The 13,113-nt window shown below is 38.5% G+C and overlaps 1 protein-coding gene across 9 annotated transcripts in view; it reads left to right on the top strand.

Annotated features, from left to right (window-relative positions):
- LOC138753719 (lysophosphatidylserine lipase ABHD12-like) overlaps window positions 1–13,113 on the top strand; it is a 54,135-nt gene that overhangs the window by 26,210 nt on the left and 14,812 nt on the right. For 5 of the 9 annotated variants that reach the window (XM_069917073.1, XM_069917072.1, XM_069917068.1 and 2 more), the window contains 8 exons: window positions 574–701; window positions 3,302–3,404; window positions 6,611–6,730; window positions 6,845–6,875; window positions 7,568–7,669; window positions 10,926–10,971; window positions 11,198–11,327; window positions 12,750–12,787. In XM_069917073.1, coding sequence (XP_069773174.1) covers window positions 659–701; window positions 3,302–3,404; window positions 6,611–6,730; window positions 6,845–6,875; window positions 7,568–7,669; window positions 10,926–10,971; window positions 11,198–11,327; window positions 12,750–12,787 — 613 coding nt within the window. In that variant the 5' untranslated portion in view covers window positions 574–658. The remainder of the gene's footprint in view (window positions 1–573; window positions 702–3,301; window positions 3,405–6,610; window positions 6,731–6,844; window positions 6,876–7,567; window positions 7,670–10,925; window positions 10,972–11,197; window positions 11,328–12,749; window positions 12,788–13,113) is intronic. The other 4 variants (XM_069917071.1, XM_069917076.1, XM_069917070.1 and 1 more) reach the window with 3 other exon arrangements.

The following is a 13,113-nucleotide window of genomic DNA, read 5'->3' as shown; positions in this document are numbered from 1 at the left end:
GTGTTCTCTGTTAAACCCAGGAGTTGGGCTACTGCATGCTTAGCCCTGACCTAGTTTATATTATTACCCTAAAAATAAAAGTTTGCAGATTTTTTTTATAGTCAGATTACATGAAACATGTATTTGTGATTTTCTTTTGTTATATGAAGATGTGAATCATGAGAAAATGTAAGTCATCTAAAATCTGTAGTGACCAAAGAGAATATTTGTGTTGTCTGTCATAAGTTCTGATGGTTGCAGTGGGCATTGGTGTTTACAGTAGTGTGTGTAATTTAAGAATATTTACTTTTTGTATCAATTCCAATGTACTGAGCAAAGCAATCCTACTGATTGCACATTGTAAAACAAAAATTGTGAATGAGGTGTTCTTTGATGTTTGCGTATTCCTTCTCAAATTTTTGTGAAGTTGGGAAGAATATATAGCTTTACCTTGTACAATGAGATTTCTTCCATATAGTGGAAAATGTCCAAATATAGTTTAAATATAGTCCCATATAGTTTAAATGTCCAAAAAAAAACAGTTAATTTCTTCCATTGATATCACTTTCACCGCATTGTTTGAAATTTTCACAGGTTACTCCATAACCATGGCTTTGAACTGAAGCGGATATTTTTAACATTCATCATTATTTATGTCTCCATACCGTTTATCTTCAAAATGTGTCCTAATGTTGTGAGAAATGTTGTCTTTGTTAACTTTTGTAAGTATAAATTATTTTGTATCTCAAGTTTAGAAATTGTTTTAGAATGCAACACAAACATGCTATTTTTTTTCTATTCTCCTAAATGCACTGGTGCTGTAATTTACATTTATATAGTGCTTTTAAGGTAGAGGAATGGGCCAAGACTGTGGCTGCAGTAACCTTTCGTCACCACTCCTCTCCCAATGATCTTGAAGTATTGATTTGACAGTGTAAAGGGCTGTGAGTACTATACAGGTTTTCATATGACCCACCTTTGTGTCCTGACTACAGCCACAACTATAATGGCCTTTGGCAAGCTCAGTGATATTTAAAATAACAGCAGCGCTGCCTCTGGTGCAGATCCAGGAGAGCAAGGAATGGAGTCACATTGCTGCTCTGCCCAGTCGTTGTGCTGATGGCTCCATACAGGCTTGAAATTACCTGTTAAATGAGCCTAAGATGTTTGTGTGTAAAATCCTACAACCGCAGAGGTCTGTGCCCAAGATAGTGATGCCTGTGCTCAGCAGCAGATACTAGGGGTTGCAGACTCCGGGAGAGGAGTGGACTGACACTGTGCAACAGTAATGGAAGAGCATTCCCGTTGAGAAGGAGAAGCAGAGGAGATGACGCTGCAGGATGGTGACTGCAGTAGCAGACCAGGAAGGGGTTCAGCAGCTGAAGGACCCCTACAGGTTGTGAGCGACTTGCTGTCAAAGAACCCACCAGGCTGGGGGCTGCTGGAGATTGGGTCACGGAAACAAGATATAGAAATCGGGATTTGAGATGGCGCTGAGGGCTAGAAAGGCTCCCTAAGGGCCTCGGGTGCTGAAGGCTTCCTGATTGTATCAGAGGTTTGGATCTGGAGCTCAGGTGGCCAATTTACCACATTATCATCCAGATCACTGATGTAGATGACAAACAACAATGGACCCTGCACTGATCATTGAGGCACACCACTATTTACAGACCTCTAGTCAGAGTCTGTGTGATGGCAAAAGCTGCGGGAGTGAATCCACGGACATTCAGTGACTCTGAATGGACTCTCTTTTGCTTCTCTTTCTTATTGTAAGGGGCACCGGCGACACTAATGGTGACTCTTTTTGTGCCTTACGGCAGGCAGAAGGCAATTATTTGTTATTCAGTAAAATCCCCAGTATCCCTCAATTCATGTGCATTCTTTACACTGTTGCCATGTGCGTGGAGGTGAGTCAGGTTGTTAGCACAAGGAAGGTACGCCGAAGACCTGACCAGGACACTTGTGTGGAGCTGAGTTGGGTTGTGCTGAGGGCCTGACCAGGACATCAGGATAAAGAACCGGTTGATGTCACTGGCCATTTGGGTGTCTCCCTATCCCTGACTAGTAAGAGTATTAGGTATATTAGAAAGGCTTTATCTGTAAACCTGGGGGAAGAGGTTCATTATGACGGCAGCAAGGTTAGCATAGTGGTTAACACAACACTGTCACAGTGCCAGCAACTTGGATTAGAATTTAAATTTTGTAAGCTCCGGGAGTTACTTGATTAAAGTCAATTTTACATAATTAAATAGTACAATGCTGATTTTTTTTTCAAATTACATTTTGCACTGTCTTTTGTCTTTTAAATGGTATATTCTTAATGCAGGCATTGGAAGAATGAGTCAATCGGAAAATTTGCATTTGCAAATTCTGTAGGTGCTGGATAATGTGGATTTTACTGTTTTACATTAAAGGAATCTTGAAAAATTACCATAGAATATTTTTTTTTAAAATTTTTTATTTTTCACACCATAAATCACATTAGCCATGATATACACTTTTTCTTTTTCACACATATACAGTGACTTTTTCTCCCCCCCCCTCCCTTCTCCCAGGCCACCCCCCACCCCCCCCCTCTCATCCATTTTAGGTATACAATCTAGGTTGCATTAAAGAGGGACATAAGCTTCCAAAATCAGTATCACTATCATTATCTAATACGAGAATATTGTTAAAGGTTAAACTCACTCCTGACAGTTTTGGCACAAAATAATCTACAAATCATTCAAACCTGAACGGATTTCCAAAATACAGGAATGTGATATTTCTCTACTTTCTTGAGTGCTCATAGATTCTCTGAAACACAAGAAAACGATGTCAGAGACTCTTCTTCAGAACTGCACAATAGAGTTTCTTGTTGACTGAAATGTTAACAGTCTGTCTTGCCAGATATACTGCCTGATCTGCTGAGCTCTTCCAGCATTTTCTACATTTATTTCATATCTCTGGCATCTGCAGGTTTTTTTTTAAACAATGAGAAAAGTTGGATTTGCTTTGGAACATAGACTGAAGGCACCATCCAGTTCTGTTCCATAACATTAAAAGCATCACCAATTGAGTAAATAGCAATGCACACTCCAAATCCCTTTCCTACATGGGCTATGCACAAACTTTTCTGAAGTAGAGATTGCTTACTGATAATGCATGAAAATAAATAAATGCTTGATTGTATCAATTGTGTTCTTCCACATTAAAGACTAACCAGTCTAAAATATTAATGTTGCTCATTTTGAAAGCTGATTAGAAAACTGCATTAGTTGCAACACAATTTGTTATAAACATACTTAAATCCAAATTGAAATTTATTTTGTTTCTTTTCTAGTGCATCATTCATTTAATGATTTTAAACAGCCTTCACTCTATTTATTGAACCACACCATAAATTTATATCTCACTTCTGAAGAAGGAATTACAATAGGGGTTTGGTAAGTACAGTACAGTGAAACACGAAACAGACCCTTGATTGTAGTAAAAATATAAAAATATAGGTCTCGCAGCATTCATAGTAAGTACAAAACATTGAACGGTCTTCCCAAAAAATCTATGTGAGCACTGCTGTGCAAATAATTCTTACACAGACTGTACAACAGGCTTTAATTAGCTTGTAGACACCAGTCTCAGTATTTTGCTGGCTCCACATGTTTGATGGTCCCCGAAAGGCCAATGATTGACAGTCAGCAGGCGGAGCCAGCCTCCCCGGTTGCCTATCTACAAGTACAGAGGTTGCCCCCTGCAGTAAGCTGGTAGGAGTGCAGCCAGAGTAATGGTTGTATCACCACAATCCAACAAAATTAATTTGCAAAATTAAACAATATAATTTTTTGATTGTTAAAGAATATCACTTAAATAGTTGTATAAAATGTATTCCCCAATAATTAAAGTACCTTGACGTATATTGTCAGGACATTGACTTAAATTTGAAACCTTATGGTATCCCTCACTAAAACTGCTTGGCCTTAATATCATCCATACCCAGATTGAAATTCTCATCATAGCTATATTTCCTTCCTGGTTTTCCAAATAACAGCTTATAAAACCTGCTGGTATTCACCTATCCTAGAACCAAAGGAACATAGAACACTACAACACAGACACAGGTCCCTTGGCTCTTCTTGTCTGTGCCAAACTAATATTCTGCCTAGTTCCATTTTCCTGCACCCAGACCATCTCCTGTATCTGTCCCAATTTTCAAAACTGATCCTGCATTTAGCAATTCAGCTGGCAGCTTGTTCCGCACTCCCATCAATCTATGTGAAGTTCCCCTAATGTTCCCTTTAAGCTTTTCATCTCTCACCTTTAACCCATGTCCTTTAGTGTTTTTTTTCAATCTCACCTAACCTGCTTGCATTTACTCTATATATACCCATCATAATTTTGCATACCTCTATCAAATCACCCCTCATTTTTCCATGCTCCAGGGAATAAAGTCTAACCTGTTTAACTTTTCCCTGCAACTCATTTCAAGTCCTGGCAATATCCTTATACATCTCTTCTGTTCATTCAATCTTATTGTATCCTTCCTGGAGTTAGGTGGCCAAAGGTGCATCCAATATTCCAAATTTGGTCTCACCAATGTCTTAATCAACTTCACCATAACATCCCAACTCCTATGCTCAATACTTTAATTTATGAAGGCCAATGTGCCAACAGTTCTCTTTACGACTTGATCTACCTGTGATGCCAATTTCTGGAAATTGTGTATCTGTATTCGAAGATCTTTCTTTTCCTCCGCACTCCTCAGTGCCCTTCCATTTATCTTGAATATCCTTCCTTAATTTGTCCTTCCAAAGTGCAACCTCTCATATTTGTCTACATTAAATTCCATCTGCCATTTGCAGTCCATCTTTCCAGCTGGTCCAGATCCCTCTGAAAGCTTTGAAAGTCTCCTTCACTCTCCTTCACTCTCTCCAATCTTTGTATCACCTCCAAACTTGCTGATCCAATGTACCACATTATCATCCAGATCACTGATGTAGATGACAAACAACAATGGACCCTGCACTGATCATTGAGGCACACCACTATTTACAGACCTCTAGTCAGAAGTAATCATAAACTGCGACTCTGGCTTCACTCGAAAAGCCAATGTATAATCCATGGTACTGACATCTCATACAGGACCTTGTCAAAGGACTTACTAAAGTCCATGGTCTTCCCTTCATCAACTTTCCTGGTAACCTCCTTGAAAAGCTCTTAAGATTGGTTGAACATGACCTGGCACACACAAACGCATGTTGACTAATCCCTAATTAGTCCCTGTCTATTCAAATACTTGTATATCTGATCTCTTAGATTATCCTAGAGTCATACCTTTCATCCTTTCGGACCCTGCTTTGTTCATTATACTCTCCAAAGATATATTTCAACATTAGTATCTTCATTAAAGTTGCCTTTGTTTGCCTCATCTCAACACTTACAATTCAACAGTGCTCTCGCCTTCATCCTCTGGTACCCAGCATTTTGCATTGGGACAATAACCCAGAAATGTGTAGCAGTAATGGCCTGGAGGATGTAGCAGGGCAAGTGGGGAGTTTCTTTGATGTGAGGACAGGCAGGGTGATAAGCCGATGTGCAGGAGATGGTGACACAGATCAAAGTAAGAGCATGAAATAGACCATCAAATAGTAGATGTAACATTGTAAATAAGGAAATTAAAGGTGAGGATTAAGAGGTTAGGAAAGCATCAAGGGAGACTTCCACCTACATATAAACCATTTTTCATGGTAAACTAGATAATGAATTTGTGGAATATATAGAGAAAAAATTCTAGATCATTTTGACATTGTGTAAGTTGAATTAGGATAGTGCATTAATAGGAAAGATTTAGAAAAATGTGGGCAGAATGAAGGTGGCCAGGAGTAGCCCAGCTGAGCGTCTTGGTAGGCATGGACAAGTTGAGCTGAAGGGTCTGTTTTCATGCTGTAGAACTTCATGATCTCTCAAGCTCTTGAACCTCCCTAACCAGAAACTACTCCAGGACCACCAAAAGAAAAAAAAAGAGTGGAGGAAAGTTTAGGGTAGGCATCAGAGGTACAATTACACAGAGAGTGCTGGTTACCTGTATTGCATTCCCAAGGTTGATGGTGGAGGCTGGCACAATAAGATTTAAAAAGGCTCTTAGAAAGGCACATGGATGTAAGAAATATAGAGGATTATGGATGGGTGACAGGAAAGGGTTAGATTATTGTGGAACTTATATAGATCAGCACAGCATAGTTGGCTGAAGGGCCTGTTCTTTGCTGTGAGATTCAGTGTATCTTCCCCAACACTCAGGTGTTCAGACAGTCCTTAGTTCTCATTCTATTCTTGAACCTTTTCACCTTGCTACTTCACTGCCAATCTTCAAATGTTTCCTCACACCATATCTTTTTGGATCACTTGTCTTTATTCCTGACAGGTACCAAACCTGGCACCTTTGTGAAGCCTATCAGCTGTATCTGAGTAAATACACAATGCTCAAATTAAATCATTGGTTGTATTCGTTGCTTTCTACAATATTTTAAACAGTTAGTAAAGGAAGAAAGCAGGTACTAAAGTGAAGATAGAAAAGGTTTATGATGCCATTGATAATTGTTTTTTTGTAGCAGAATTAGATTTTTCTTTCATCATGAGTAGAACTCTTTTTTTTTAGGCATACCATTCCAGACAAGAGGTGGCAGGAAGCTAGCGGGAAGGAGCAGAAATGGTATGAAGCTGCCCTGGGAGATGATAATCCAGTAATAGTTTACCTCCATGGGAATGGAGGCAATAGGTGATGACTTTTATAAATATACACTTTCCGTACTAGTTAAGCTTAGCATCAAAGATTAGGCTCAAATGCAAGTGATTTCAGTGTGGTAAATGACATTTTGTTTGTTAACTTTAGAGCTGAAGAACATAGAGTTGAAATGGTGAAGGTAATGAACATTCTGTTCTCACTTAGTTTGGTTTTGAACCAACTCTGGAAAAATGACCATTGTTGCCTGTTTATTTCTCCATGTTATTCAAGTTTGATACCGTGATGATTAAAAGCTGCATTTCTCTAATATTATTGTTTGTAGATGTACTTTAAAAAGGTTGAGATTACGATTATTTCAAGAATTTTTTGATTTAATAGTAAGAATATGAGAAAGAGATGGTTGGTATTACAACAACTTGCACGGTTGCTTGTTCTTTGGCCTTAAAGTCACCATCATAATTTGTAAATACCTGCTGAACTACAACCTCACTGCCATCATTTCTACCTTTAAATATATTAAAACCTTTTCATTGTAAACCACACTGGTTATTCTCCAATTTTGCTCCGATTTTTACTCCTTCAGATTCAAGGATTTAACCATAAGATGAAATACATCAAATATTCTTCAGAATATATCAAACATTTTTCAGTCTCACACTCTTCTCCCAAGAGCGCCCAATATTCAAGGGCCAAATCACCATCATTATAAATTTTTCCTTTCTGCCTCCAATAAATGCTTGGAACTCATGGTCCTATTGCACTAAAACTATTAATCCGCCATGATCAGGACATTGATGGTGCCAGACAGGCAGATTTTCCCCATTCCTCCTCATAATACTCTCAACACACTTTTAATTCCTTGCTTTTTAGATGTTATGGCCTGAATTAATAACATTTCCAGTGAAGCCTAAAAGTTCACAAGAAGTAGAGGAAACAAGGCTCGCGTTTCTTGAGGGTGAGGTGAGAGACCAGGTGAATTTCAAGGAAATGTGGGAAACCAAAATAGGTGAATTTCAAGGAGTGGAGGAATACTGGCACCATGGAGTGTAACAGGGAGCATGGGAACCAAGTTTGTTTATTGTAAAAGTACAACCTGATGAAACATCGTTCTTCAGTCCTTGGTATAAAAACATACAACCAGACATAATACACAGCCAAACATACAGGGCCCTCCATAATGTTTGGGACAAAGACACTTTTTTCCTTTATTTGCACCTGTGCTCCACTGTTTTAAAGTTATAATCAAACAATTCACATGCAATTAAAGTGCACATTCCAGATTTTATTCAGGATTATTTGTTTGCAGTTTGGTGTGACCATGTAGAAATTACAGCACCTTTTATACATAGCTCCCCTCATTTTAGAGTACCATAATATTTGGGACATTTGGCTTCACAAGCATTTGTGAGTACTCAGGTATGTTTAATTGCTTCATTGGTGCAAATATAAGAGAATTAGGCTTGCTTCTACTCTTTTGATCACCTTTGGAGTCTGCAGTTGCCATTTTTCAATATGAGGACCAGAGTTAATTTTATAATTTATAACTTAGACGTACTACACAGTAATTGGTCCTTTTGGCCCACAAGCCCTTGCCAGCCAATTATATCCAATTGGCCTACAGTCCCTGGAAGGGTGAGAGGAAACCAAAGCACCCGGGGAAAACCTATACAGACACATTGGAAACTCCTTACAGACAGTGTGGGATTCGAACCCAAATCCTGACCAGTGGTACTGTATCAGCATTGCGCAAACTGCTGTGCTAACTGTACCCCCCAATGAAAGTTGTGCCAATAAAAGTCGAGGAATCCATTAAGAGGCTGAAAAACAGAACTGTAAGAGAATCACCCAAACCTGAGGATTACCAGAACCAAAAGTATGGATCATCATAAAGAGCGTACTGGTGAGCTCAGTAATCGAAAAGGGACTGGCATTCCAAGAAAGACCTCCACTATTGGATAACAGAAGAATTCTCAGCATAATGAAGAAAAATCCCCAAACGAATGTCCGAAAGATCAAGAGGCAGGTATGATATGTCAATGACTACTGTCCGCAGAAGACTTCATGAACAGAAATTCAGGGGTTACACTGAAAAATGCAAACCAAAGGTGGTAGCTTTGGATCTTGGGCAGTTCCTTTACACCTTCACACTTTGCTGCTGCCTTCACTCTGATACAGGTTAATCTTGATCTCATCTGTCCTCAAGGCCTTTTTCCACAATCCTGCCAGATCTCTTAAATACTTCTTGGAAGACTGTAATCTGGCCATCCTGGTTCTGTGGTTTGCATCTTGGAGTGTACCCCCTGTGTTTCTTTTCATGAAGTTTTCTGCATTCAGTACTCATTGACATGTCCACACCTGCCTCCTGAAGAGTATTTCTGATCTGTCGGACATACATTTGGGGATATTTTTTCATTATGATGAGAATTCTTCTGTCATCAGTAATGGTGGTCTTCCTTGGAATTTAAGTCCCTTTGCAATTATTGAGCTCACCAGTTCGCTCTTTCTTATTGATATTCCAACTGTTGCTTTTGGTAATCATAAGGTTTGGGCGATGTCTCTTACTGTTTTATTCTTGTTTTTCAGCCTCATTCTTTGACTTTCATTGGCATAATTCTGGTCCTCATGTTGATAAAAGGCAACTACAGACTCCAAAGCTGAAAAGTTTAGGAGCAAGCCTCGCTCTCTTATACCTACAACATTGAAGCAATTAAACGTACCTGAGTACTCACAAACACCTGTGAAGCCAAATGTTCCAAACATTATGGTGCCCTGAAATGAGGGGACTATGTATAAAAAGTGCTGTAATTTCTACGTGGTCAAACCAAAAAGTATATAAATAACTTTGAATAAAATCTGGAATGTGCTCTTTAATTACATGTGAATTGTTTGATTACAACTTTAAAACTGTGGAGCACAGGGGCAAATAAAGGAAAATTGTGTCTGTCCCAAATATTATACGTATATAAAATAAATAAATATTGTTAAATAATTAGTTGCGTCTTGGAGGGTTTGTGTGAGCACTTCAGTCCTTAAGCATTCTCACTATCGGTCTCAGCACGGTAGTTCTGCCTCTGACACTCCTGTATCTCTTTCCTGATGGGAGTAGCTTTCAGATGTTGTGTGAGGGGTGATAGGGCTCTTCGACAATTTTGCCATTCTTCTTTAGATCATGTCGATAGGAGTAAGGGAGACCCCAATGATCCTCTCTGCCACTCCTGTGGATTGTCCTCCAATCCAATGCTCTTCAGCAACTATACCATACTGTGATACAGCCAGGCCAGGACATTCTTGATAACGCTCCTGTAGAAAGTTGACAGGATGGTGGCTGGTAGCCTTGCCTGCCTCTGTTTTCTCAGGAAGTGCAATCGCTGCTGTGCCTTCCTGACAAGTGAGGAGTTGTGTGTCCAGGATACGTCACAACTTAACTGGACTCTGTGTTAAAGAGAGTTCATGAATCCATCAGAATTTTTAAGTGCAACAAACTCAGCAGATCTTGCCTCTGCCTTTGACTGGCGCCTGCCTTTGTCAATCATCTTTCACCTCCCCTTGGTTCATCATTTCTCCACTGGCCCCAGCTGATCCCTCCCACCATGTTCACATTACATTGTCCAGTTTGACCCATTGAATTACTCCAATGGATTATATTTGTTAATCCAAATTCCAAAATCTGCAATCTCCTGTGTTTCTCCAAGATTTCTAAGTAATTGGAAAGTAAATTATTGGATTTTAAGGTACTAATTAAGATTCAGTACATGACAAACCTCCGTCTACTGCTTTCTCCTCATTATCCAGAAAATCAAACCTACTCTGAGGTCCATCTGGCTTTGTTCATATAATTTGCTTGCTAATCCTTTATTAATTGGTTCAAGAGTTTGGTATCATCGCCTCAATAGCTGAAAATTGGGTTTAACAACGGGGGCCCACTGTCACTGCACTGTATGTGTTTCAGTGTGGGAGCATGCAAGTTGTATTTTGCATTGCCTAGTGGATTGTTTCGCCTTGATCAAGTCGAGGAGGAATAAGTAAGAATCTAGTGAACTAAACTATTGATAGTTTGGTGAATGAGTAAATTTGAAGAATTTGTTATTTAGCTACACTTCAATTAAGGGCCATTGACTAATAATAATACTCTTAAGAGTAATTTTAAAATAATTAGAATGGATTTAATTTTTATCTTATTTTGATGATTATGGTTGAGTGTAAACCTGCAAGTTTCCTTTTTCCTCAGATGCTTAGTGCAAATGGGTTCCACATATTAGCCCTGGACTACAGAGGTAAGAATGAAAATACTGAGTTTATTTTATTATTACAGGTTTATCTCTACACTAAGCACTCAAAATGTAGCCACTTTAGAGCCATCACAGACTACCTACACCATTCATAGCACGCCCAATCTAGTCTGAAGATTATCCTGATGAAAGAACACAATATAAGACCTATTTTTCTTCCACCAGTATTGTTGTTCTAACTAGTATAATATGTTGACTTGATTTCCATCAGGGTGGGGAGACTCTACTGGTGAACCAAGTGAAGCAGGAATTACTATAGATTCCTTGTACCTCTATGAGTGGAGCAGAGCTCGGAGTAGGAGAAGCCATGTGTATCTCTGGGGACATTCCCTAGGCAGTGGGCAAGTATTACAAAATATCATAGATTAAATACCAAATAGTTTGGGAATCAATTAAAAACATATTCTTGATAAACTTGAATTTGCAACCTATATCACTGTCTGTATGTTCAATCTACTGTAATTGTCATGACAGCTGCTTTTAGGAGAAAAAGCTGTTTAATTCGTTATCTGTTGTCATTTAAAATTAGTGAAGTGTTTATTGTACACCTCGTGAATGCAAGTTCCATCCAATAAAATATCTTCATTGAATTCGTTAAAAAAATGAAATATTTATTTAAAGCTATCAGATTATCACATTTTTTTTTACCACTCCACCCAATGTTGAACAGGTAAAAAATCTGCTCAATGTTATCTGTCTTTTATAAGCATATAGAGTTATACAGCTCAGAAACAGGTTCCTTGGCCCAATTTCTCTGTTTTCACTAATTCCCTTCATGAGCTGGTCCCATTCGCTTGTGTTAGGCCCATATCCTTCTAAATTTTTCCTATTTTATCGATCTAAATGTTTTTTATGTGTTGTCTCTGTATCTGCCTCTACAGCTTCCTCTGGCAGCTCTTTCATGTAACCATGTGAGCTAATTGAAAAAAAAATCTCCCTCTAGTTTTAAAATCCCTTACCCAGGGCAAGGACTGATCATTCACCTTATCCCTGTCCTTTATGATTTAAATACCTCTTTCAGATCACTCTCCAACCTCCTAATCTCCAGGGGAAAATATCCCAGCCTCTCCAATGTCTCCTAACTCAAAACCTCTTGTCCTGGTGACACCCTTGTGAATATTTTCTGCACCCTTTCCAGCTTAATTACATACTTCCTATAGATGGGTGATGAGAACTGCATGATATACTCCAAGTGCAGTTGTACAGTTGTAAAGGTAAAAGGTTCCATTATTGTCATGTAATACTGCATTTAGAATGTAACATACATGAAATTCTTTAACTTTTGTCTACTGTAAGGCAGACAGAGAGTCGCCACTTTGTCCAGTGCCCCTCACAAAAACCTACACCATCTGGTGTCCCTTTGCAGTCTCCTGAACCTGGATTCATGAACTCTCTTTAACACAGAGTCCAGTTAAGTTGTGAAATTAACTTTCAGCAAACTTGTCCAATACTATTTATTTAGTAATTTGATATCTGCTGAATGTGGGCCAGGGACACTTTCGTTTAGAGAATATTAACTAGTAAATAAGCAGTTATGTAATCTGGGCTCATGTAATTAAGTGTTGGTTTTGACCATTTTATAATACTGTTTAATTATGGATGAAAATAGATAAATAAAAAAACAAATAAAATATCCTCTTACCATCTCATAGAATAAATATTGAAACAGGACACTTATTTTGCAGCCAATGCAACATTAAATTTTTAAAATATTAAATCTATTACTTAATTATTGTTTCCAAACATTTTCTTTCTGCTTACAGCGTTGCTGCCAACACTGCCCGGATGTTACATGAGAAAGGTAAAGTCATAAATTTTGTTGTGCAGTATAAAATGCAATGAACTAAATAACAACAAATGGTTTCTCGATATTATAAAGAATACTATTAAGCAACTGAAACCTTTGCCTTGTTTTATGCTTCTTTCTTCCTCTTACAAGGCAGTGGTTTCCTAAGATCATTTCTATGGATAACAGGTTGGAGCTCTACTTCACCTAAATGGTGATGATCAGACATTGTTTATAGTTAAGAAAGCCAACAGCCAGTCCTGCCACAGACCAGTATGGATCATTGGATTAGGTGTGGAAATCCTGATCTATTTTCCTCTTCCTCGAGCAGTGAAATACTA

The sequence above is a fragment of the Narcine bancroftii genome, chromosome 2 (genome assembly GCF_036971445.1).
Source record: "Narcine bancroftii isolate sNarBan1 chromosome 2, sNarBan1.hap1, whole genome shotgun sequence".
Taxonomy (NCBI): domain Eukaryota; kingdom Metazoa; phylum Chordata; class Chondrichthyes; order Torpediniformes; family Narcinidae; genus Narcine; species Narcine bancroftii.
Note: the sequence above shows the minus strand (reverse complement) of the source record. Positions and strands in the feature narration are given on the sequence as shown.